The 24,907-nt window shown below is 51.0% G+C and overlaps 5 protein-coding genes across 5 annotated transcripts; 3 read left to right on the plus strand and 2 right to left on the minus strand.

Moving 5' to 3' along the window:
• Positions 1-2,863: 2,863 nt before the first annotated feature.
• FAH12 (oleate delta-12 desaturase odeA) lies at positions 2,864-4,326 on the plus strand (the record flags this gene model as incomplete). The annotated part of the gene is made up of 2 exons (XM_041687067.1): positions 2,864-3,857; positions 3,920-4,326. The coding sequence occupies 2 exons, from the start codon at positions 2,864-2,866 to the stop codon at positions 4,324-4,326; spliced, it is 1,401 nt and encodes a 466-aa protein (XP_041540989.1).
• A 949-nt stretch (positions 4,327-5,275) lies between these two features.
• AKAW2_30543A (putative DNA repair protein (Rad57)) lies at positions 5,276-7,086 on the minus strand (the record flags this gene model as incomplete). The annotated part of the gene is made up of 2 exons (XM_041687069.1): positions 5,276-6,617; positions 6,692-7,086. The coding sequence occupies 2 exons, from the start codon at positions 7,084-7,086 to the stop codon at positions 5,276-5,278; spliced, it is 1,737 nt and encodes a 578-aa protein (XP_041540990.1).
• Positions 7,087-17,967: 10,881 nt separating this feature from the next.
• veA (sexual development activator VeA) lies at positions 17,968-19,706 on the plus strand (the record flags this gene model as incomplete). Its single annotated transcript, XM_041687070.1, has 2 exons — positions 17,968-18,115; positions 18,187-19,706. 2 exons carry the CDS (start codon positions 17,968-17,970, stop codon positions 19,704-19,706), a joined length of 1,668 nt encoding a protein of 555 aa, XP_041540991.1.
• A 1,009-nt stretch (positions 19,707-20,715) lies between these two features.
• Positions 20,716-23,018, plus strand: AKAW2_30545S (putative nuclear RNA binding protein; the record flags this gene model as incomplete). The annotated part of the gene is made up of 2 exons (XM_041687071.1): positions 20,716-20,742; positions 20,850-23,018. The coding sequence occupies 2 exons, from the start codon at positions 20,716-20,718 to the stop codon at positions 23,016-23,018; spliced, it is 2,196 nt and encodes a 731-aa protein (XP_041540992.1).
• A 508-nt stretch (positions 23,019-23,526) lies between these two features.
• Positions 23,527-24,901, minus strand: AKAW2_30546A (uncharacterized protein; the record flags this gene model as incomplete). The annotated part of the gene is made up of 6 exons (XM_041687072.1): positions 23,527-23,567; positions 23,642-24,239; positions 24,302-24,337; positions 24,416-24,560; positions 24,621-24,703; positions 24,764-24,901. 6 exons carry the CDS (start codon positions 24,899-24,901, stop codon positions 23,527-23,529), a joined length of 1,041 nt encoding a protein of 346 aa, XP_041540993.1.
• Between the last annotated feature and the right edge of the window lie 6 nt (positions 24,902-24,907).

Raw genomic sequence — 24,907 nt, forward strand, 5'->3', positions numbered from 1 at the left:
TTCCCCCCCAGCCCCACCGGGACCCAATCTCAACAAAATGGCTGGTGTGTCCCAACAGATGCTGACATGCGTTGCAAACGCCGAACTATTCTACTTTTGGTAGTACTTTTTGGATTGCTTTGCTTGGATTCAGAGTTGCTTTTAGGGGGTTTATTTGAGGGTATAATATGTATGTATGTATGTGTGTTATTAATGGAGATTGTATGTAAGTATGTATGTATGTAGGTATATAATTATTGAGTCGAGGAACTAATTGAGTGGGTGGGATTTAGTTCATGTTGTTCTATATACTAAGTAGATAGAAGATAGAAGTTGGGGAAGGTATCACGGCGTACCTTCCATATCTTACAATCACATGCATCTAACTTTCCTTTCCCTCTCCCCCATCATCCTTTTCTTCGGTTCTCATTATCTCCAGTTTCCCTTATGATGGATGTAACGCTTTTTCTTACCCTAAAATACCCTACATGTGTATTTCGCATTACCCGATAACTTCTCGTCCCTATTGTGGCAAGTGAGTAAGTAGTAATGCTGGATGGGCTGGGCTGGCTGGTCGGGGGGGGGGCTTGCGTTTGTTAAAGTTTTTCCACCCGCGCCGCCGAAAGTCTAAGGGCCATTCCAAGCCCATCCCAGTACACAGCAAGTGGATTCTGCCGCTTTGTGTTCGAGTCGTGGAGCTGGAAACTAGACACTGTACTCCGTACATGCTGTAAGGCGCGCCACTACTGTCCACAGTGTGTAGATACATTCTGCATGCGGAGGAAATCACATGGGGGTTCTTCATTCATTCATTCGATTCGAGACCAGACCTTGTCGCGCTCAGGACCGTTCGTGTGCAAAAAGTCGATGATCCGTTCAATACCTCTGTTGAATCTGGACGCACGCATTGGGTTGGGCGAGGCTGGTTGGTTCTTTTGGTCGGTGGGATAAATCGAGAATACCATACCCACGGCATGTGAAGATTTGGAGGAAATCATTAGGGTCTGTCTGTCAGGGCATAGGAGTGAAGCAAGCAGTGAGCAGCTGGCTGGGGAAGGATCATCCCTACTCTTTGTGTTTTGTAGGTACTGTAGTTCAGCTGGTCCTCTCCAGTTCTTGATTTCTGATAAGATGCCCGAGTCATCTCCGACCCATTCAGACTGACTAGTTAGTCTCTTTTGTTTTTTGTTTTTTTCGTCTCCATCCGAGGTGTCATCTGTCCGCGCATGGTGACTGGTGAAACTGACCAGTAAAAAATATCCGAATGCCACAGGGCCAACGACCAGCCCCCTCCGATAATCAAACTGGAATAATAACTGTAATTCTTCATCGGGGTTCATGCCTACCGCCCAAGGGGGAAAGCTGCCAAGATTGTTGGGAAGCCAATTCTCCCTCTTACCCGGCTGTGGGGCCTAAAATCAAAGTCCTATTGGTTCCAGCGGGGCGGTGAGCCTCCGCGGTTCATGGTCCCTGGTAACCCATGCTCGGGTTTGTTTCTGGAACGTGAAGTATTTTGCAATACTCGAGCCACATGGCCGGTTAGTCAGGAGTGCAACCACACAATCTTATGATCTTCTGGCGTGCGGTGAGAGAGGGCCATGCGGTGGAGGATCTCGGCTTAAAGGGGGCAAAGAAATAATCCCTCAGCAGTGAGCACACCCCGGAATGCAAATGACACTCTCGCCTCTGGCAAATAGGCCGGACGGATCAGCCGCCCCCTTCCAAGCAAGCAACAGGTGGCGTATACATCGCATCAACCAGTCACGGATGGCCCGCAACCTAGAGGGTTCATAGGCATGCGCATCTCGGGCAAGCCACAGACCAGACTCCTGTGTCGACCTCGGCTCAAGTATCCAGATTCTCCATGATCTTGCTTTGAGTCAAGCAGATTAACTTCCTACGACCTTGCCAGATGCGTCGATCGAGCCAGTGATGAAACCATCTGCAGATGTAGAGCATGTCACGCAAAAGGCAAACCGCGCTGAGATGGTCCAGTAAGCGCCGCCGAGGTTATCCATCCACCCGATCCCTTCTGTAGGCCAAAATGACAGGACAGTGTGAGATGAGAATGCGAATACTGCAGAGTGTAATGTTGTCGGGTCGTAATCTTCTCGTAAGTCGGGACGCCGTCCCGTATCAGCACGGCAGCCCCTGACCAATCAGATGTGTCCCACCCAATACAAATTTTTCGCGGGAGATCCCCCGTAACGCAAAATTACCAGCCCAGGGGCCCGGTGGGACTCGCATCCAGATCGGGTGTTTCTGGATGGCTTTGCCTTCTGGGCTTCTTCTTCTTCGACTGCACTAGAAATCAGTCTTCCCCAATCAATTCGCGTTCGTTTGGTTCTTGGGTGTTTTTCCCCCTTACCTTTTCCTCTTTTGCAATTTTTCTTTTTTGTCCTCTTTTCGGGACCCTCATTTTTTCTTTTTTGTTTTGCCTCCCCCCTCCTCTCCCCGGGTTCTGCTGAACGCTGAACAGGTGATCATCAAACAATCGCCCTTCATTTTTTTTTTCTTTCACTCTTTTCGCCTCTGTCCATCCGCGTCTTTTCTCTCCCTTTGAACCATCCCGTCCCACTTCTCCCTCCGGTCAAGGCTCTTTGGAGGCGACCATTTATATCCTTCCGATTGTCACCCTACCTCTCCTTCCCTCTTTTCTTCCCCCCCGATCCCAACCCTTCCGTCTCCTTCGCCGTGTGGGAGCTCAACGCCATCCAGTGCCTACCTTGAGCTGCTACAGCTTTGGCGCCGTGTTCTGACCCATTGGTATGTTGACTTGTTCTTTGCACAGGCTGCGGCATTGAACTCTGGCTAACAGAGCTTCCAACCTTTAGACTTCACCGTCTTCGAGCTCGAGAACACATTCTTGTGGGCAAGCTTCAACATGTCTTCCACAGCTCTCCCCAAGCGCGTTGCGCTGCACCGCAATGCTACGGATTCGTCCGTTCCCAGCTCGGTCACCCCCTCCCCGCTGGACAGCCCTCGCCAGTCCCCTTCGTCCACTTCCCTGTCCTCGTTGGCGTCGGAGGCAGAGGCCAGCGGCAAGATGCTGGACACCTATGGCAACGAGTTCAAGATCCCGGATTATACCATCAAGCAGATCCGTGATGCCATTCCCGCCCATTGCTATGAGCGCAAAGCTCTCACCAGCTTGTATTATGTCTTCCGGGATGTCTTCTGGCTCGCGACCATCTTCTATGTCTTCCACAACTACGTGACCCCTGAGACCGTCCCTTACAAGCCTGCAAGAGTCGTGCTGTGGGCTCTTTACACCATCGTGCAGGGTCTGTTCGGTACCGGTGTCTGGGTTTTGGCTCACGAGTGCGGTCACCAGGCTTTCTCTCCCTCCAAGGTTCTCAATGACACTGTTGGTTGGATCTGCCACTCCGCTCTTCTGGTGCCCTACTTCTCCTGGAAGATCTCCCACGGAAAGCACCACAAGGCCACCGGCAACATTGCCCGCGACATGGTGTTCGTGCCCAAGACCCGGGAGCAGTATGCCTCTCGCGTCGGCAAGGCTCTGCACGAGCTCAATGAGTTGATGGAGGAAACCCCCATCGCCACTGCCTTCAACCTCCTTCTCCAGCAGCTCTTCGGTTGGCCCATGTACCTGCTCACCAACGTCACTGGCCACAACAACCACGAACGTCAGCCTGAAGGTCGTGGAAAGGGCAAGCAGAACGGCTACTTCGGCGGTGTCAACCACTTCAACCCGTCTAGCCCTCTGTACGAGGCCAAGGATGCTAAGCTCATTGTCCTGAGTGACATCGGTCTCGCCATTGTCGGAAGCATTCTGTACTTGGTCGGCTCCAAGTTCGGCTGGATGAACCTTCTGGTTTGGTACGGTATCCCCTACCTCTGGGTGAACCACTGGCTGGGTAAGTAACTTCCTTCATAAACTGGCACAATTGCTGCGCCGAATACTGACTGGAAGATATAGTCGCCATCACCTACCTCCAGCACACCGACCCCACCCTCCCCCACTACCAGCCTGATGTCTGGAACTTCGCCCGTGGTGCCGCTGCCACCATCGACCGTGACTTCGGCTTCGTCGGCCGTCACATCTTCCACGGTATCATCGAGACCCATGTTCTCCACCACTATGTCAGCACCATCCCTTTCTATAACGCCGATGAGGCCAGCGAGGCCATCAAGAAGGTCATGGGATCGCACTACCGGACCGAGGCCCACACTGGCTGGACCGGATTCTTCAAGGCTCTCTGGACTAGTGCCCGTGTGTGCCACTGGGTCGAGCCCACCGAGGGTGCCAAGGGTGAGAGCTCCGGAGTGCTCTTCTACCGTAACACGAACGGCATTGGAGTTCCTCCTGCCAAGCTTGAAAAATAGAGCATGTCTGTCGTACATAGAACGAGTGATATCTTTTTTTTCTTTCTTTTTTGGAATTCTTTATTTCCCTTTTTCGTCAATTTTTTTTTCCGCAACACGTGGTGCTCTCGCAGGATCGACATGGACCACGGTATGACACTTCCTGTTGTTATGTCATAGACCAGCTGCGAGTTGTTTCGAGCTGAAGGCGTATACGGAACATGGGGTAAGGGTTTGAACGTGTAGAAGGGCCAACGTCATGTCTGATTTAATCGTCCACTATTATGAATGTAATCCGGAAGGGGGATCGTGTAATATGATCAACAAACAGCTTTCACGCTTTCAGTGCAGCTCGAATCGAGTAATTTTCTAGTTGTCCTTTGTCTTTGATGGGATCTCGATACGGACCTCTGTTACCATCGTTATGGACAATCTGACTTTGGATCTGGTATGTCTGACCAAGCATCCTTCATATCCGACGACTGAAGACCGAACGGTCGAACGAACAAGCGGAATGGGAGAAGCTCAGCAAGTCCCCAGCTGGCTGACAGCGTCCGGACGGACCCACCGCATCAGAAAAGAAAGCGATAAACTATTGGAAGGCTGACACCTGGGCACTAGTGATCACATTGACCCAACCCAAAAAGTAAGCATAAAATTAAGGTGGGAATAGTGTGGGCGTGTGGGAAGGGCACTGAAGAGCTTAAACCTTGGATGAGTTAAGTTAATGTTAGTTGGTGGTGGGCAAAGGAAAGAAAGGAAACAAAACTGCGGGGGCGCCCGTTCCGCCAGACGCCGAAAACAGACGCTAGTCCCGGAACAGGTGAGACCCCTGGTCAGTATCCAGCAGGAAAGCCTCGGACGGTTTTACAAAAAGAAAAAGTATATTCAAAAGAAGAAGTAGGAAGTGGAAGAATAGCGAGTCAGAAATATATTGTTCGTGTCGTAAATCGTGATAGGGAATATCGCGCTATATGGTGTCAAAATCTTCTGTACAGCCCCTCAGCCCACCCTTCCAGATTTCAAACTCCGCCTCGTGTTGGATTTCGCCTTGTTCTGTGACTGGTCCGGCAGTCCAGGGGGCAAAAACAAGTTTCATGGTCCTTCGGACGCCTCGTGTAACTGCCTGTGTTGACACTGGTAAGGATTGCCCAGTTGTTGCATGATCATCACGGACAATATTCGGCACACTGAGATTTGTCTTCTCGTCTACTGCATCGGTCTCGTCCGGTGGTGCAGAGACTGCAGGGCTGTGTGCTCTAGTATGTTCTTCACTCTCCGTTGGTACCCGTGATTCCGATAGCTCATTAGCCTGTTCTCTTGCTGTAGGCAGCAATTCTTTTTCGCTGGAGACAAAGGTATCCTCTAGGATGGCCTCCCAATCCACGAAGCGGCTCTCCTTCTTCAGTGCAATGCGACATGCAATCTGGGTAGACCAAACCAAGCCCAGAGCTGGGGTCTTTTGTGCGGTTTGTTGAAAAGCTGGGTACAGGCTTGAAATAGTAGGTTGTAGCGTGTCACCCCACCCAGTGAAGAACCTCTGTTGGTGTAGAAGACTCAAAATCTCGTTTCGTACAGGGTTGCCAATCAGGTATGACCCGTCGAACTGCTGCTGCTGCTGCGGATCATCCTCCGTGGTGAACGGTGATGAGGGAAGACTAGAGGGTGATGGTTGGAGGACCGGATTATGTGGAGTCAATTCGACATTTCGGGACTCAAGAGGTCGACTTCTTGGTAATGGTGTAGCAGCTTCTGATTCGTGATGTGACGACAGCACTTGCTGTTGTGTGGAAGGAATAGGTGAGATGGCACCGCCATTCAAACGAGATAGTGTTGGATGCCTGCCAGCAGCTTCAATGCGATCAGAAACTTGGTTCGCTACTACAACTGCGACATTCTCGTCCACAGCCAAGTTCCTCAACATCTGGCCTAATCTGGCAAGCTCGCCAGAGCGTGTGGACAACCCCGACAGATTATGGGACGAATGTTCCGCCCGGTAGTTTGCAGTTATGGAGTCGATGATCACGAGTCCAACATTATATCGCTTGATTGCGACAGGGAGTTGGTAGTTGAGGATGTGATCTTGTGCCTCGAGATCCATGGCATTGATGGACAATATATTCTCCAGCGAGGGCTTGTGGGCTTGAGACAAGGTAGAGAGATATGGATGGAATTCAATGAGCTGCGAAAGCCGTGGTGTCGATAATGGAGCTTCTGTGGAGATGTATATGGCACACTTGCCCAGGCCACGAGGTGCAGGGAGTTGAGCGGCCAGAAGAAGGGTGAGAAGGAATTGCGTCTTTCCACTCCCACTGTGACCGATTAACCGTTAAGTCAGGACGTCTCGAATACGAATGGACTCACTCTGGGGAGCGAGTATACGCACCTCTCACCAGTTACCTCAGTCACATAACCCGTCGGTATGCCACCATCGAGCAGAGCGTCCAACGTGGGGTCGAGGGTACTGATCGCGCTCCACTGTGATAGGTCTAGCTTGGTTGTCGGGCCTGGAAAGACAGGAACGTCAACACTGAGGCTGGAGCTTGGCTCATCAGCATCGGGATCTCTGTTTTCCTTGAACCCGACATCATGATGGAGAGCTCTTATGATCTGAGCGGACAGGCGGCGGACATCGGCGGGAGGGACACGAGCACGCTTTGCGACTTCGAGGATGTCGAGAGTGATCAAGTCGACCGTGCTGATATGGCTTCGCTCAAGAGGCGGGAGAATATGAGCATATGGCTTGGTAGGGAAGTCCGGAAGGACCGACAAAAGATCCATAAGCGTGGAGGTGGAGGAAGTCGATACTGGAGACCCTCGGTCATCTCGTGCGCGACGCGGAGAAAACGCGGGTCCACGTGCTGCCGCCCAGCGGCTTCCCTTTTTGGAACTCTTTTGGTCCAACTCACTTTCTATGAAGTTGTCCTGAAGTCTATTTATTAATCAAGTCATGTATATTCCAGGATACTCCTACTTATCTAAGTACATAGTGGACTCTACCTCCTCATACTATAAGCATGATGTTGAAAACATACTTACCCGAGCACTCGATTAGTATATATCTATCCCACCACACCGTCCTTTGGCATGATAGTCAGCACCATCAATCAACTCCATAAATGATCCAGAGCACCATCATGTCGATGGATCAAAATACCAATAGTACGAGAGCTAACTCAAAGATTAGTATTTTGTCACTGCAGTACAGGTTCTCAATGAAAGCCCTGATCCTCTCAATCATTGCCTCTTCGCCGCCACAAGATTATCTCCTGCCAAACACTTTTCTCGAAGGCCAGTGTCTACACTTTCTAATCTGCATCACGGCTCTGGATATCCGAATGACTTTGTTCAAGTTACCAGAAGCATGTGGAGCATTTTCCCAACTTGGCTGTCGTGACTGACTTCGTCAACTGAGTCGACAATCCATCCGTGAACGGTGCAGCAGCAGGACTATCTGAGAATAGAAGGCTGTGCCAGTGTCGAACACTGGCTTACAGAAATTCCAGATGGGTAGCCCCTTATCAAGTCATTCGCTTCCTGTTTCTAAACAGTGCTCGTCACTTGTCAAACAACATCCTAGTCCGCACACCGGTACTAGAAGCAGAGCTGAAACTACTGCGCCAATAACTTGTCTGAGGACCCGCACATCAGTATTCATCCCTTGGTCTTCACATATATGCATTTGTTTCATTATTCTCAACTGACTGTTATGCTCTTCTTCAGCAGCGCTCAAGTAGGGGGTTTGTTTTAGGTCCTCTGAAATTGACTTGCAGTCGTTTAAACTACGGGGTTCACCAGCGAACTTGCAAGGCAACTTAACCCAATCATGCGCACCGAGACTGGAGAACAACGCGCGAGACAGAATATGATAAGCTGGATGTAAGGAAGTGAGCGCATCCACCCAGTTTGTTTGCATGACAACGACATGTTGCCATGACTAGAACTAGGAATAACATCAAAGTGTTCAAAGTTTCGGTCAGAGGCCTTGGATCGACGTCGACAACACTCAAAAACCGCAATTACGCCACTATGCATCTTCTCCTCTGGCGACCGACTAAGAGTGGTGGATATAGGGTGCATCTGTGCCCAAATATTTACTCAAACTGTCAACAGTGCCTCCCTTCCCAGACCCTTGCGACACATCAGCTGCACACCTGTACCAAGCCCTAGATGAAAGTCCAATGATGACGCGAAGCACCCCGTATCAGTTAATGCGCTGGCGAAGTAGGTGTTTTTCCCTTCCTTCTATGGGAACCACGATGTCTATCCCACATTGGACACTAACATACATACTCCAAACCCACATATCCTAAACAGTACGTACATTGCCCATCTTAACGTACAGTAATCAAATCATTATATTGTTATCCGGACATAGAAATACCGAGTTATGCCGGAATCCATGATATGTCTCGCACTATGAAAGAAGTAAGGGGATGGAATTTGTGTACAGCCACATGGTGCATCTTGGATGGGCGCATCAGGCAAGCATGGAAACGCAATCACCCATAGGGGTTGTAGCAGATTGACAGTGACGGACATAGCCGAGACACGGATGGGTATGTGGCCATCGCTCCTTGCGTCAGGAACCTAAAACATCCTCTAGCATGATTCTGGGGTAGGTAAGGATGGCATATGGCAATGAAGGCCCTGCTCGGATATTGGGCTAGGGATACTGAGCTATGGCTAGTGAGATACTATAGCATGAAACATGCCACGCCTCATACAGCCTCGTCATTCTCGCCTATCACTCCTCAGGTTAGTATGCATTGATCTTAGCAACAAGGAAGGTCCGAAGGGCAATCGATCTACTCCGTTCTAACACCGATCTGCATTGACCAGGAGCTGTCTTGAACCTGGGAGCATGGCCACTGTGCTGATGACCTGATCATGGGGATGTCTCTGCCTGCTGACCTGAGACCTTAATGGAAGATCATGACGTTATCCTCTTGAGAAATTGCTTCACATACGTGTAGAGTTCCCGACGAGATGTTCTTACACCTACAGGGTGCTTCAAAGGGGACTATCGAGGATAAGCACAAGCACAAAAAGCTGAAAGGGTCTTACACATGTACTAGAACTTTACAGCTAACCTCACCAAGCTTGGTAAAGAATATGGCTGTCAGACGTCGCATGGAATGCGTCGTCTCCCGTACCCTTGGAGCCCAGTAGTAGATAGACTGGAAATTTGCAGAGGTGGGTACCTTGCTTAACAGACTATCAGAGCATCCTGTCGAGAACAAGGCAACTAAGTCTACGGCATGACACTCTTCCAACTAGTTCGGTAGCTGAGCATTCGTACACATGTACTACGGATGAAGAGAAGAGACATCATATTCCCCAGCAGATCATGAATGCCTTGGCAGACGAGACCCTAAAGATGTCCAAATTCCGTACCTTTATATTGCGCCAGAAAGGTCATCTCATTGGTGGGAGAGATTTCCAGCACGGCTGAGCACAATGGCGTCCAATTCCAGGACATCGAACCCTATAGTCACATTCTCGATCTAGCGACGTCTAACCCGATTGAGAGGGCCCCAAAGAGTCTGAGAGGGTCTGGACTACTGTATAATGATGCGTTACTGGCGGTATCTCCTCGATTTTGAGAGCGAAGTCGGTTGATCCCCTATCCCATCTGCATGGTACGTACAGACACTGCCAGTGCAAAAGGAGACAGACAGCATCCACTCTGCACCACACAGCACCAGAGAATCAGTCAAACCCACCCCAGAATTTGGCACCGGCCGCCCAGGCACGCACAGACAACAGCGCACCCGCGCGCCCGCGTCCAAGCTCAACGGCGACCCAGAGAGAAAAGGGCAAGGCCTCTAACCTAATCACCAGAGGCACATTCAAATCCCGACACCGTGCCCGTCGCTGTACCTTGTCCAAAATACGAATAAAAGCCAAGCAAGATCCTTTTCATCACTCACGCTGATTGGAGAGAATCTGGAACATCCCGTTCTTCCCGTTTATCCCGAGAGATACGAGGGAGGGACAGGAGAAAGAGGGGACTCGATGCATCACATTGGGTGGGGACGCGGATACCACGGCGTCGCGTATAGTAGTCTAGCTCAGGGCAAAAAGAAAAATAACGGTCAGCTAGAACATAATTAGACTAGTCAAACTCCTAGTGAATTGACTATGTACATGCTTAAGTGTCCCTGGGGGGGAGGGGAGGGTACTAAGTAAGTACGATAGTTAGTTAGTTGATAGACAGCTACAGCTAATAGTCATAGCTAACTAACTCATGTCAGGACGGACAGATGGGGAGAGGTGGGTACATCCAGCTCCGTGCAGTGCTCAATATTTTGACAGCCATGAAAAAAAGATAGATAGATAAACTATTTCCTCCGGAGTGGAGCATCAATGGGGATGATGATGATGATGATGATGATGATGAAGCTAAGATGCACTCCTCTGTAGCTTTTCCTACTATACGACGCACTAGTAGTACATGGCAGCTCTGTATCTATATGATGATGATGAGGAGGAGAGTTATCCATATTTCAGTATGCATATTCTCTCAGAATAACTCCCATAGAAAAGCAGACATTACGATCAGCTTCTATCCTGGAAGTAATAACTTAGTTTCATTTATCTTGAAATCGATCTATTATTACTACGTAGTCGTTATGTTGTTACCAAGGACAGAAATATAAGCCGATTGCCCAGCCACGAAGGAGGGGCGTGTTGTTGTTGGCTGTTAAGATGAAGATCTACGCAAGGAATAATGAAATGTACAAATTAGTAGATAAATAGATAGATAAATACCGGGATGAGAATAATTAGAAGCTGTCGTAGTAGTAGTATGTGTTGTGCATCGATCGCTTGCTTAAGGGCTGGTCTTTAACTAAGTATACAGTATGGTGATGGTGGTGGTGCCAGATGCAGAATTATGATCGTGCATATGATGGTAAGTGTATCCTACTTACGGAAATAGTAACTAGTTAGTTGCATACACAGATGGATGGATAGATAGATAGGTAGGTGCATTGGGAGGGACTGGTACTTTTGTCTGCATACTAAGCCTCGTGGATCGCGGGATTTGCTAACGGGATTTGAATGAATGGATGGATGGATGGTATGGAGTAATATACTTTTCATACCTCAAGTATGGTCCACGAGAGGGTTTCAGTTGGTGCGTTTCTTTTTCTTTTTCTTTTTCTCTTAAATCTCATTTTACTCTTTCTCTTTTTCTTTATTTTGCTTTTAGCGTTGTCATGTCACGGGTGATCGGATAGCTACTACTACTCCATAGTGTACTAACTACACCAATGACCTTCAAATCTACCCCACCAGTGGAAGACCATGAGACCTGCCAAATATGTAAGTTGTGAATGAAATACCCTGCACTTACCGGAGCCATCCCCGTCACTGATTATGGGTGGGAAGAAGCTCTTGGACTCGAGCCTCGGTATGTAATATGGCGGAGAAAATCCAAACTGGGGAGGGGTGAAAGAGGAGGAGGCAGTCGGGGACCATTCGTAAAGTAATCGGTAGTCTGCCACGATCGATGTGGTTAGAGGGCAGGGATGAGTCTCCTGCAGATGCGAGGAATGCACACACGTCCTGCCGACCACCACTCAGTTTGGAGCTCGGTGGGTGGCTTTTTAATCCCCGAGAGCGCCTCAAAATGAAGGTTGTACAACAGACGCTCTTGTTTAGGACCGAATGTCGCCGTCCGAGATACTCGGGGATGGAAAAGATTATGCGACAGAAGAGTGTCGATAGGAGAGTTTTTGAGGGTTTGAATGCAATAATTGCGATGGTGTGGTGAGGTGGCATTGCCACATCGCCGCCCCATTTTCCCCCCAGGCAGGCTAGCTAGGCTTAGTGTCGTGGCTCGCAAAGTACTTGTGTGTGTAATCCATCTGGTGTTAATGTTTCCAGAGATCAAAATAACCGTATCAATGTGATAATCTCAGGAAGGACCTGCTCAAGTATGTGCCCGATTCCCCGGTAACTTGTCTTTCGCTTGCTCTCTCTCACGCTACCTGTTACGCCTCCCCAAATACCAGACACCCAGCACTACACATGACCCATGCAGCCCAACCAGGAAGATCCATGCGGGTAGACCCGACAGGGTGGTTACTGGCCAATTTCTCTCGATAGCGCACACTCGGCTTATGCAGCAGAGGCATCCGGACCCAGAAGACAGAGTGCTGGCGAAGTTCACAGCACGGAATGCGTCCAACATGCTTGCCTTGGATGCCTCGACTGGAAACGTTAATCGGCCTGGATGCACATACTTTAGGTGAAAGTATTACATGTCAATGACCAGAGAGAAACGCAACGGTCTAGTATATTGCTACTATGCACCGGCACGGATCCGGCAGCTTTCTGGAACTCACGCAGAAAGAATGGGTCGCTCGGACGGTGGTGCCATGTCTCGGCGGCACGCATGTAAGCAACGGTATCAATTTGGTATGACAACGGTGGTGGTAGTGGTGGTGGTGGTTGATGGGAGCACAAGGCACCTACTTACCTACCATGTACTAGTCGTCGCAGCTAGTTGCTGCCGAATGAATGAAGGATTAATGACAGGAGAAGCAGGCTGTCGATGCAAGTGGGTGGTGGCCGATGCACGCTGTCATCATCGCTTTTCGGTGGCTTCTTGGGATTTCCCCACTCTATTATTCTTCTTCTTTTTTCTTCCCCCTTGTGGGAGAGCATGACATGATCCCAGACTGACTATCCCTATAAACAGCCGAGACTATACCTGCTAATCATAAATTGATCCTCATTATGATCCCCAGGTAGAGCAGGAGACGGAGGCAATTAGAGTGATTGACATGGAGATCTTTCCGGAGAAAAGTCCCCATTGAGATTCCAGTCCGAAACGCAGGGGTGATAGGCGCCCGTAAATCGACTAGATTCTGCCGGGGAAGGTGCGGTGTGGGCCCGGGACTCTCTCTTGCCCTCTCTTCTTTTCTCTTTTCCGGTAGGAGGGTACAGCCAGTCATGCAGACAGTCTGTTAGTTAATCAGTCAGTCAGTCATTCAGTCAGTCGGTCCGCCTGCCACTAAAATAGTAGCACTTGAGTAGTACGGAGTAGTAGCAGTAGTAGTAGGAGCACTGGTTGGTGGTTGCACCATAGCAGGTACACGAGGTGTCCATCACACCGTTATCCCGCAACTTGTCACAGCTACCCCTGAGGAACCAAGTCTATTCATAGTGGTTAGGGTAAACGTCGGTTCGAACATGTCATACTTAACTAGCTAGCTCCAAGCTGACTATGTACATACTAATCCACCTGAGTATGGAGTAATAGTAGTATGTTACAGAACGAATATCCACGTTCCGACCTACCGCCAAGAGCTCCAAAACAGTGTGATCACACATCTTTTCGCAGTCTATTAGGTCCGGATATTATATAATACATAATACATACTCAGCGGAGATGAGGATGCTGTAGGTCTTCAACTACTTTCTCGTCTGGTGGAATGTAGGACAATGCCTGCCTAAAGCCGAGGTGCTGAACCAAACTGTCAAATTGGCTGGAATGGGGCCGCTGTATTCGGTGCGGACCGTCTGGGTGGGGCAGAATGAAACCTTCCACAACCCAGCCATCCATTCCATCCATCCTCCATCCGACTTACTTACCACAGTACAGCACACGATGATCGGGGCTGGTTTTCATGAGTCAAGGGCCATAGCCAAACGGGTGGACGGACCAGGGCAAAGCCGGCGCCTGACGCTTGATTTTTTTCCCTTTCAGGGCAGTTTCAGTGGAGTTGCTGGCAGTGGTCGAATCATGTCGCAGGTGGGCACAGGAGGAGGGTGTGGAGTCTCAGCTTCCGATTTGCTGAGCAGCCATCGTCATTCGCAGGTTGCGATCCGATGCTAATCCCAAGCAGGCAAGACCACGGCCTAGATGGGCCTGCAGGCGCCAGGCTCATAAGGCTAAATTACCTGAAGGACCAAAGAAATCCTCCAACGATTTGGGGTCGGGTGTTCTGCGATCGGGGCTGGGGCAATCCCCCCCATTGTCGAGCTGACGACCTGCTTAGTTGGTCACTAAGTAGGGAATAATCCCTGAAAACCGTAAACAGTCCGGGCTTCCCTACTGGAGGCCATTTCGTGCAGATCCAATTTTATTCGGAGGGGGCTGCGACAGGATTTCACATCCCAGGCTCCTGTAGTTTTCAGTTAAGATCGTCAGTGCTTCGATCGGTGCCAGATTTGCTTTTCTCGGATTGTTGTTTGGTTCGCCGTCGGCCGGTACCGGAAATCACCAGTTACGGACGGACGATTGTCATTCGCTCATCTGCCACCCAGCTGCTCCTCACGAATGACTGCCTGCTTACCTAGATGAGAGAAAAGAGAAAGAGGGAAAAGAGCATGGAACCTGCATTGCTGCATCGTAGTAGTTCGCATGTGGCCAGCCCTAATTAGGTACGTACCAACGAGTTAGGGTGCCGTATTGATACGATATCGAGTAGTCATCTTTAGCGACCGTCTTAACGCCTTGAATAGCAGGGGAAGATTCGAATATCTCCTATCTCGAGATTATTGGCTCAAGGCTCGGAGCGCACAGCGTACTGAAGGACCTAGCCAAACTCAAAAAGCGTGCCATAATTATCCCAGGGCTACTCACCAACCAGCGGTCCAGTGACAGACCGCTTTGGGCAAAGTGCCAAAGTAAGCAACTATGCCTAGTACTACTATTAATGAATCCTAAGATCGCACAAGAGGACGGAGTAGCATAATTTCAAAACGTTCGATTCCGACTGACAAATGGGGCAAACCATCCCCAGGATTGCCGACCCTCTCTTGAGACTGGCCCATCCCCAGTGCAGCAGATAGATAGCACGCAAACCTGCAGGATTGGCAAAAAGGCTAGCGATGATGAAAAGAAGACAAAGAGCGCATTGACCAACCCCGCTATCCTTCAAAGCTCCTCTTTCTTTCCCAGCTCCCAGGCATTTGGGATAAGCAACCGGCCCGCTGGACTGGGTAATTGCGAGCCCAATAATACAGCGTGTTATACGTGACTGACAGGGGTTCGAGTCGGGTAAGCACTTGTCTCATGTGAAGCGTTGTCGGAATCCAATGATCAGTCATGAGCCCATCCTGGATCGAAGCCCGGTGGATTACCAACACTCTGGTTAATTACACCGTGCCGTAAACTCACTCCTACTCCCAGCTGAAAAGTAAAAGACAAAAGTCACCTTTGCCATATGACTAAGGCCAAGTCTTCTTCTGGATGGTCATCCACTCATTATTGTCCCCAGTCTGATGATTATTCGTATGATTATTGATCCATCTCGAGGGAGTAAAGTCCGTGCTGCAGAACATTCCCAATTATGGAGAGCACCCGGATAAAGTAAGAGCTTTGTAAGTTAGGGAGGAAGGGGGAAAAGCGGGCTTCTTCTCCAGTTTTTTTCAGACGTGCCTCTCGGTCTCTTCTCCGTGCCGGGACTTTCCTAAGCTACAGATCTCAGGAAAGAAACCCCAAGAGCATTAATGCCGACTGGGTGCCCCATAATGTCCATCGATTTGGAAGCGACGCGACCGCCAGAAAATCACCTTCCAGTTTGACGCGAGAGATCGCCCTTCCGGACAACCCCCTAGAGTCTAGTTTAGCCTGCCGGCCTAAGCTGAGCGCTTGCAACTGGCAGTTACGAGCATCTACCAAGTACTAGGATCCCCTTTGCCCAGCTGCAATTTGAGAAGGTTCGCCTCGATTAAGTTTCATCCATTCAAATTGCGTCGCTTATCAAGTATGGCAGCTCACTAAGCTGTTTATGTCGCTAGTTAGCACCTGGGTATTCCAAGAGGCTTGCTTACTTACTAGTCGTCGTTGTTAATTATTTCATGAAGAAGATCCGACCAGGGAGTTCAGACCTCGTAGCTTGCAAGGCCTGTGAATATTTTGTCGGTTCCAAAAAGGTCACCTTCCTAGTATCAGATATCCGAACTAAGCCCCCTTCTCTTTTTGCTCCCAAATACGAAACAGACGTCGTTCCCCCCTCTTTTTTTTTTTTTTCTCTTGAGATTCACGGACCTTCGCCCTTCCCGCCCGGCCGGAAAAGCCCCCAGAGCCAGACCCACTGCCCTCAGTGACTACCGATAAGATTTGTAAAGTATTTTTTGTTTGCTCTTTTGGGGAATTAATCCCTGATTATTTCATTTTGCCTTTCTCGGGTTAAATTTGCATTTTTTCTTGTCACATTTTTATTTTTCTATCTCTTTATTTTTTTTTCTCCTATACAAAAAGGAAAAAGGCAAGCCAAGAGGGTCGCAGTCACGATTGCAATGTCCCATTGAACCTAACCGCTGCCTTAGCACTTGGGCTAAAGCAGGAGCGTGGCCTCCCAGTGGATCGGCCTGGCTGCGTTTCCCCTCTTCTGGCTCCATCTCCTTTTCAGTCCGACCCAGTACCCACCCCTCCGGCTCAGTAGCGCAGATTTAGTCTCCTTCATCCTTGGGGGGTGACCGGGTAATCTATGGGAAGTTAAGTACGTGAAAATAATGTGCCAGAGATGTATTAAAACCGAACACTAAGTACTACTTATGGTATGACGAATGACCACTTTAATTTGTAGTTAGTAGTCACGATGGTGGCGTGGAGAATTACAAAGTAAGTAAGTAGTCTGTGAGTTCATTTTAATAATCCCCCCTTCTCCGGGAGAATTTCCTACCTTGAAGCCGGACTATTTTATAAGTAAGGTAAGTGGATGCTTCGTAAGTGAGTAGTAAAGAAGCTATTGCCGTCGATAAATAGACTTGGGGTTTTTAAAGTGGGAGAAAGTCGTACCTCCAAAAAAGACTGTAAGAGCCAGACCCGGAAGTGGGCCGTCCGCCGAGCAGGGTAATTTTACCCAATCACACCCACACCCTCGGAGCCGGCTTACCCAGCCAGAAGGTCAAGTTGTGTGAGTCTCTCAGTCCCAGTTCCACCCGCCAAAGTGGGTGTGGTCCATGGTAGGTATAGTCGCTATAGCGCACCTCATCTGCCTTTTCGAACGATCTCGTTACGGCTGACTCTGCCACCCTCCTACTCTTCCTCTCTCTCTGTCTGTATCTCTTCTTTTCCCCCTCCCTCTTCACCCTCTTCTTGTCGGTCACGCTGCTTTTTCTTGGTGGTATCCAACCCTCCATCGACCCCATCCGTCTCCAATCTCTCTCCCTTCCCGTCCATCCTCTCCTCTCTCTCTCTCTCTCTCTCTCTCTTGCCTTTTCCCTCTCCATAGCCCGCTGGGGTCAATTGCTAGGCTATCGGCCATTCTGTCGCTTATCCACCCACGACAGACCCAACTTCTCTCTCATCCACTTGCTTTCTTTTCTCAAATTATAGTCGAACACTTCCATGCTGTGATCCGATCCGCTATAATTTGGAGCGACCGATATCAATTCCAACCTCACCACTCGCCAAGTCTTGTCCGTGTCTTCCAACCGCCGGATCGGCTCCATAGATTTTACACTCGGTCGCGCCTAGAGACTGGCAAAGGAGGACGACAACGACGACAATCACCGTCAAATAAATCAGCACAACTTTTCAATGCCGGCTTCGTTATAGTTACTGTTCCATTTAGACCGAAGTAAGTACTGGGTGGTTGGAGCAGGTTGCCATCATTTTACCTGCCGCGGCAAGCGCACCGGGCTTGGGATGGGAATGCTAATGTCACAGCAGGTTAATCGAGCATTCTGTACATTATGGCTACTAGACCTCCCCTTTCGCCTCCGGTGAACGAGACGGAGCATTCCGTCAGCCGGATTACTCGTGAAGGCAAAAGAATCACATACAAGCTCAATGTTATGCAACAGCCCGAACGTGCAAGAGCATGCGGTGCCGGCGCCAAATGTACGCATCACTCCCTGCACGCAATGCGGACATTATTGGAGACCAGGCTGACCATGTTTGACTATTTCCAGCATCTGCGGACCGTCGCCCTGTTGATCCCCCACCGGTTGTCGAGCTGCGTATATTCGAGTCCGATCCGAACGATGACGTGCACAAGACAGATATCACCTTCGCCTACAACGCCAATTTCTTCCTGTTTGCTACGCTAGAAACTGCTCGCCCCATGGCGCAAGGACGGCTTGCCCCAACCCCGACGTTTCCCGTTCTCACAGGTGTCCCGGTGGCGGGAGTGGCATACTTGGATCGCCCGTCTCAGGCTGGATACTTCATCTTTCCCGACCTTTCCGTCCGTCATGAGGGTGTTTATCGGTTGAGCTTCCATTTGTACGAGGAGACCAAGGACAGCAAGGATGCGGATGAAAGTGCACCAATTCGGTCACCAATGATGAAGGGGAAGCCCTCAATTCCCAAATCGTTCCTGAACTTCCGTCTCGAAGTCGTATCGGTCCCGTTCACGGTTTTCAGTGCCAAGAAGTTCCCCGGTCTGACCACCAGCACTTCCTTGAGCCGCATCATTGCAGAGCAAGGCTGCCGCGTCCGTATCAGGCGTGACGTCCGTATGAGACGACGTGGCGACAAGCGATCTGACGACTACGACTTCGACGAGGAACGATCCCACCGCGGCCGTATTCCGGATCGGTATTCAACACCTGACGCCTACGCAAACCCTGTTGAGCGTCCACGATCGACCAGCATTGGGTCCGTGGACCCAGCTTTCTCCTATGGGCCTGAGGCTCCTCGTCGGCCATCTGCCACGGAGTACGGCTTCCCGAATCCTCAGGCTTATCCACGAGCGATTCCGCCGGCGCCTGCTCCCGCACCACCGGCCTCTTCTACACCCACTCCAGTTGCTCCCATCGCTCCTTCCCGCAGTTCCTCTTACACTTCTCATCTTTCTTTCGGCGCGACGCGGACTCAGTATCCTGCCCCACAACTACCTGGAACTCCTCAGTCTGCAACCACGCCAACTCAGGTTTATTCTCCTCATCCGACTTATACTCACACAAGGAACCCGTCAACAAGCACCGAATACGAGCCTATGCCCTCTGGCTATCCCCCATCTCGATTGCCGGCGGAGCGTTCTACCTACTCGAAGCCATTGCCGCCTATCCGCGTATTGCATCCTTCAGATCCTACCGCATATCGGGCCATGGCCAATCCTGTGCCACCTCGCGCCCCAACTCCCTCCAATGCCGCTCCTTCACTTCCGCCCATCGCATCCATCTCCGCCGAATACTCGAATAATCTGCCGCAGCCACCGAGCAATCTGGCGCCTAGTCCGAACCGGGAACCCAGGGGATTCTTGTGGGATACCCGCACGGCAGCGTCTTCGAAGCGACCTCATGAGGATGCGTTTGGTCATAGCGAGCGCCCACTTTACAATGGCATGCGGCCCGACAACGACAGCTACCCCAGCGCGGACCGCAGGCCATCCGACGTTCATCGGGCGGCGCTGCTCAGCGACCGGGACGAAATGGCATACAAGCGGGCCAACGGGCGGATGGCCACCAAAATTTCTCCGGCCATATAATGAACTCGACAGAAGGGAAATCATGCATACATACAGCACTGTTTATACAAGGGAGGAGTCTCGGCGTCTGGTCGTGCAATTGAATCTGTAATTTGGGTTGGGGGATTGGTAGGGAATTTGGGGGAGCTCTCGGTCTGGGTACACGGTCCCAGAGGAGTTCCGATTTCTTCACGAGACCAGTCTTGACGTTTATACCACATTGTCCTTGGCATCTTGGATATTTTTTTTGTAAATGATTGTGATACCTGCTTTTTTGTTCATACATATTCCCCACATTGTTTTGTCGGTCCTTCTTTTGTCATCCTGGGTGGGGACTTGGGATCATTTGAGACATGAAACCAAGCGCAGACGGTAAAGGCCAATTAGTCCCATCAGGTTGAAACCTGCCCGGGCCGATTTGAGTTTTTTTGTTTCCTTGTGTTGTGACCGTTTAAGCTCGGCGATTCTGCAGCCCATATTTAGAGCGGTGCTTCGTACTCCCAGCGCATTGCATTCTTCATCCATCCATTTCATTTGTCATTAATTCATTTTTGGATAAAAAACCGCTATTGTGCACATGCCTTTCCTCAGGCCATAGCATTGTTTGCCCGTCGCTCTGGTATGTGATTAGCCCTGACTTTTGGCGCCAAAACGGCCTGGTGCGGCTTGGCGGCTGGCCCAGGAACTCGGGCGGGGAAAGTAAACAAATCAACAATCAACAGTCAACAACAAATCACCATCCCAATCCCTCGGGTCCATCAGTTCTTCTCACTGTCTTGTCTCTCACCGCTAGACAGATCTTACGAGACTATCCCAGACTTGTTGCCGACCACCCGGGCCACATCTACCAGCTGAACGACCGACCCATCACTGCCATCTTCCCCACTCCGGCTTCCCCGTCTGTTCGCTTCCCTGTTGCTGTCTCCATCGCTCGGTCTCTTTATTTATCCATTGTCTCGCGCTTTCTCTGGTGTCCAATGACCTATCCTTCTATACTTACCCGTCGAAGTGGAACGTTGTGACTGACGGGATGACGGATCGTGAGGCTGCGACCGAGGTAAGTCAGACCCTCTTTGTACTTCATAGCATCCACTCTTTCCTCCCTTGCGCGGGCGGATACTGTGTGAACCAAGAGATCTGACCCATCATTTTCCCCGACAACAGTTGGCATCGCATCCCGGATGCACCAGCACAACCATGGACCTCGACCCTCTAGACACCGACCGTCAGCTCGAACAGACCCTGCAGTCCACTTGCGCTGACCATGCGGCCCGCGAATCCCGGACTCGCAAGCACGCGCGCAATGTCAGCGAATCCAGCCTCGAGTCCGGCTACAGCACCGATGAGTCGGGTCGTTTCGATGATGCAGAAGAGCTGGACCAGCCTCCTGCCCGGAGCAGATCGCCATCCGCTCACTCGGCCAAACGACGGCGCTCAAACGATTGGCCGCTGCAGCAGCGAGATGATGCTCCGGCCACTGATAGTGAAGCCCCAGCGCCGAAGGAGAATCCAAGCAGCGGCAATACGACTGCGACTACTACTACGACTACCACCACTACGGGATATCGCAGACCATTTCACTCTGCGAGTAGCAGGAGCAATGGCTCCCCACGAACATCGAGGCATATGCGCCAGGCTGGTCCGTCCGCTCGTGGGCGACGTTCACGGTTCGTTGAGGGAAGCATGAACGACAGCGTGAGCGAGAAACCGCCGAGCATCTTCATGCGCGATGACGTACGCAACAACAGCAATGGCCAGCGGCCCTCGGGAATCTTCCGCTTTGGAAAGGCGATTGCATCAGCGTTCAACCCATTCGGCGCCTGGGGATCAAAGGCCGGACCGGCAGACGGAAGTGCCAAACAGCCGGGTGACCCATTGAGTCAGGCGGAGAAGGCATATGCGGAGCTGAAGAAGTCCGGCTACAAGGGAACCGTCAAGGGAAGCTACTTACAAAATCTGAACGCAGAGTCGAACACGCCCCAGCGGTCGTGGAACCCGATTCCCGAGCAGATGGAATATAAGCCCGCTGGAATTCATTCGCGTCAGAATTCGGGCGAGCTTACGGAATCAGGCAACTCCCTTCGGTCGTCGATCCAAGAATTGCGAAAAGCTAAATCGTCTTTGGGCATACCCCTGGTGAGACGACAAGATTCAAGCAAATTGCCGGAAGAGCTGGAGGGATCCGCAGTGCGACGGCAAAAGTCGCGCAAGGAACTTCAACGGCAGGCCAAGCTGATGAAGCGAGTCAGTGATCTAGAGATCAAGCTGGAGCGGGCCCGACGAGAATTGCGCGAACTGGTGGGTGAAGAGCAGGAGGTGCTGGCACCAATGCCCTTACCAGAGATTCCCTACCCTCGAAAATTTGTCCCCGGGGCGCTTCCCTCGCTTCCTTCAGAGCGGCTGCTGTATCAAGCCGCAGCAACAGTCTCACCTACGTCCCCAAGGAATGCGTCAGCCCCCGTGTCATCCTTGACAAACCCGCCCAGCAGCGGTCCACACGAACTCGCCGGGACACCACATCTCACTCCGAGGACCCCTAAGGAGCGTCAAGGACGAAGCTCCCTAAGCGCAGACAGCCCATCCCTCAAGCGCAAATCCCCAGACCCAGAATCTCTAAAGACATCACCACAGAAAGACCCAAAGCACTCCACAACACCAGGCACCGACAAGCCCTCGGAATCCGAGGAAGCCACAACCCCTCGCCGCACCAAGCTCCCCAAAATGCTCACCAGCGACAGCCCCGGCTCCGTCGAGCGCAAGCAATCCAAAGACATATCAACCACCGCCTACTCCTCCGGCGAAGAGCGCGGTCGACGCCGCTCCCAACCTCTCCGTTCCGCAAGCACCCGCTCTCCCTCAGCGCGCCGACGAGCCTCCAACTCGCGCAACCGGGTCCAACCCAGCCTCCGCATGAAAAAGGCCCGCTCTGACCTCCGTTCCGCAAGTGCCAACGAACCACCCCAAGACGACAAAGAGAACCATGACTACCACCACCAAGGTGACTCGATCCCTACCCCTCAGGACGATACCTCAAAGGGAGTAATCGACCCAGAAACGAAGAACGAGATCGTCGAGAGCTGCCCGCACTCTTCTTCTTCTTCCTCTCCCTCTGCATCCCCGAGTAAAAAGAAGCAAGCCCGATACGAATATATCCCTCCGGTGCCACCCCTCCCTAAAGATCTCTCTGCTACGGCTGCTAAGGTCGATAGACGCATCGCTAAGGAGATGGGGAAGAAGCGCGAGGCGCGGGATAAGGCTCGGGCGTTGGCGGGAGGGATGACGGAGGAGGGAGAGAATAGAGGGAGTTTTCAGTGGCCGGAGGATTTTTTCTGATGAAAGGGGGTCACTGAATACGTGGCAGTTGGACTGATCGCGTTGGTGTGGTTGTGTGGTGATATGAATATCTCGCACTTTGGGTAGTGGGTTTTGATTGGTGTCTGTGGAAAATTACAGATGACAGATGTTTGAAGGACGATGATGCATGATGAATGAGCGCAAACAGGGGTTGAGTTGGGTATATGCAGATGCATTGCATTTCATCCTACACCCATATATTTGTTTGCTTGGATAGCATCAGTGGAGGAAAGAAGTTGGTATGATAGTAGTGAGCGGGAGGGGGGGTATTTCCTATGTCTATTTCCTATTGTTCCTTGACGAGTGTAACGACGTGATGACCCTTAATGAATTGAACATTGATGATATATTCCTTAATGCTGTTGCTTTCTGAGTGGTAATGTACGCTGTAGTTGTATACCTAACTTATCACCAATACACCACGAATATCAACATGCATAGTCTCTCAAAGACACATGGCTTACCTCGAATACTATACTATCCTCACCTACAAAATAGCCATCGCATTCGCATGCGACCCCACTCCACCTACATCACACAAATCAGCATCCCACACTATCCAAACAAGAAGAAATAGGAACAGGGGGAGAGGGAGAACATACCAACAACATTGGCCGGCGCACTCGTCACAAAGACCACCCATCTGCCAATCTCCCTACACCTCGTAGCGAGCTTCTCCAGATCCCACATTTCGCCCAACGGCATCCCCCACAGCGCCAGAATCTGCTGATGAATAAACCCAAATTCCTTCTCTGGCGGCCACGCCTCAAACGTGGGCGAATCGCCCGCCACAGCAGCAAAGTAACAATCATGCAGCCAATCCAGAATAGGTTCTTCCTGGCTTACACCGGCGAATTGGAGTTCGGAGTGAGCACGGTTGAGGACATACTGGGCGCGTTGTTCGGGGGTTAGGTCGTTGTAGCGCTCGATGAAGCCCGAACGGATGAGGAGAATGTCGCCGGGTTGGATGTCTCCGCCTTTGGAGGCGGGACGGATGTCGAGGCCTTGGGATTGGGCGCAGGCTTGTAGAGAGGCGTAGGTGATGCGGTGGGTCGTGTAGGGGTCGTAGGAGATGGAGTGGGTGTCGGCGTAGTGTTTGTAGTCGAGGAGGATGGCGCGGCCGGCTATTCCATGCGTGGCCCAGTGGTGGATGCTGCATCGGTCTGTGGGGGTGGGGCCGATGATGTCGGTGGATTTGGTCTGGTGGGTTGAACCTTGGATTAGTTTGGGGTTGTGGTGGTTTGGGTTTGGGGTGTGCGTACGTTGTTGTAGAAGGTTTTGGATTCGCCGTGGGCGAACTATGTCGATTCGGGGATTAGTATAGATAGCTAGGTATGCTAGGAGTTGGGAAGGACTTCATGTGGAAAGTATCGTACGTGACGGAATCCATCCCATTGAGTGCCGCTTTGCGTGTTCAGAGAGTATGTATCGTCGAAGACGATGTCTTTGGCCACTTCTTTGATGTTGTGCTCGAAGGATTGACGATGGAATGCCGGTGGGTTCGGAACGTTCAACGGAAGACTGCGGGTGGAAGTTGGCCATCACTGATGCTTGCATGACATGAGTAGTGAGGGCACTCACTCGAGACGGATCATCTCGCCAGTTTGGATCTCTGCAGCGGCTGCTTTGACTCTTGCTGGTGTGAGCAGGTTCAGTCGGCCTAGCTAATTTGCTAATGCGTTAACATATAGTTCGGAGCAGAGAAGTAATAATTAGTCACACACCGAATCATCCTTGCCCCAAACCCAGGCAGCTTCATCCGGAGCACCTGGAATCTTGGGAAGTTCCTTGCGAGAGGGAAACTGGGTACAGTTTGGGTCCCAAGGGAGCTGGTCAGGGACCTGTGCTTTAGTTGCAGACATGGCAGG

The sequence above is a fragment of the Aspergillus luchuensis genome, chromosome 3, assembly GCF_016861625.1.
Source record: "Aspergillus luchuensis IFO 4308 DNA, chromosome 3, nearly complete sequence".
Lineage (NCBI taxonomy): Eukaryota > Fungi > Ascomycota > Eurotiomycetes > Eurotiales > Aspergillaceae > Aspergillus > Aspergillus luchuensis.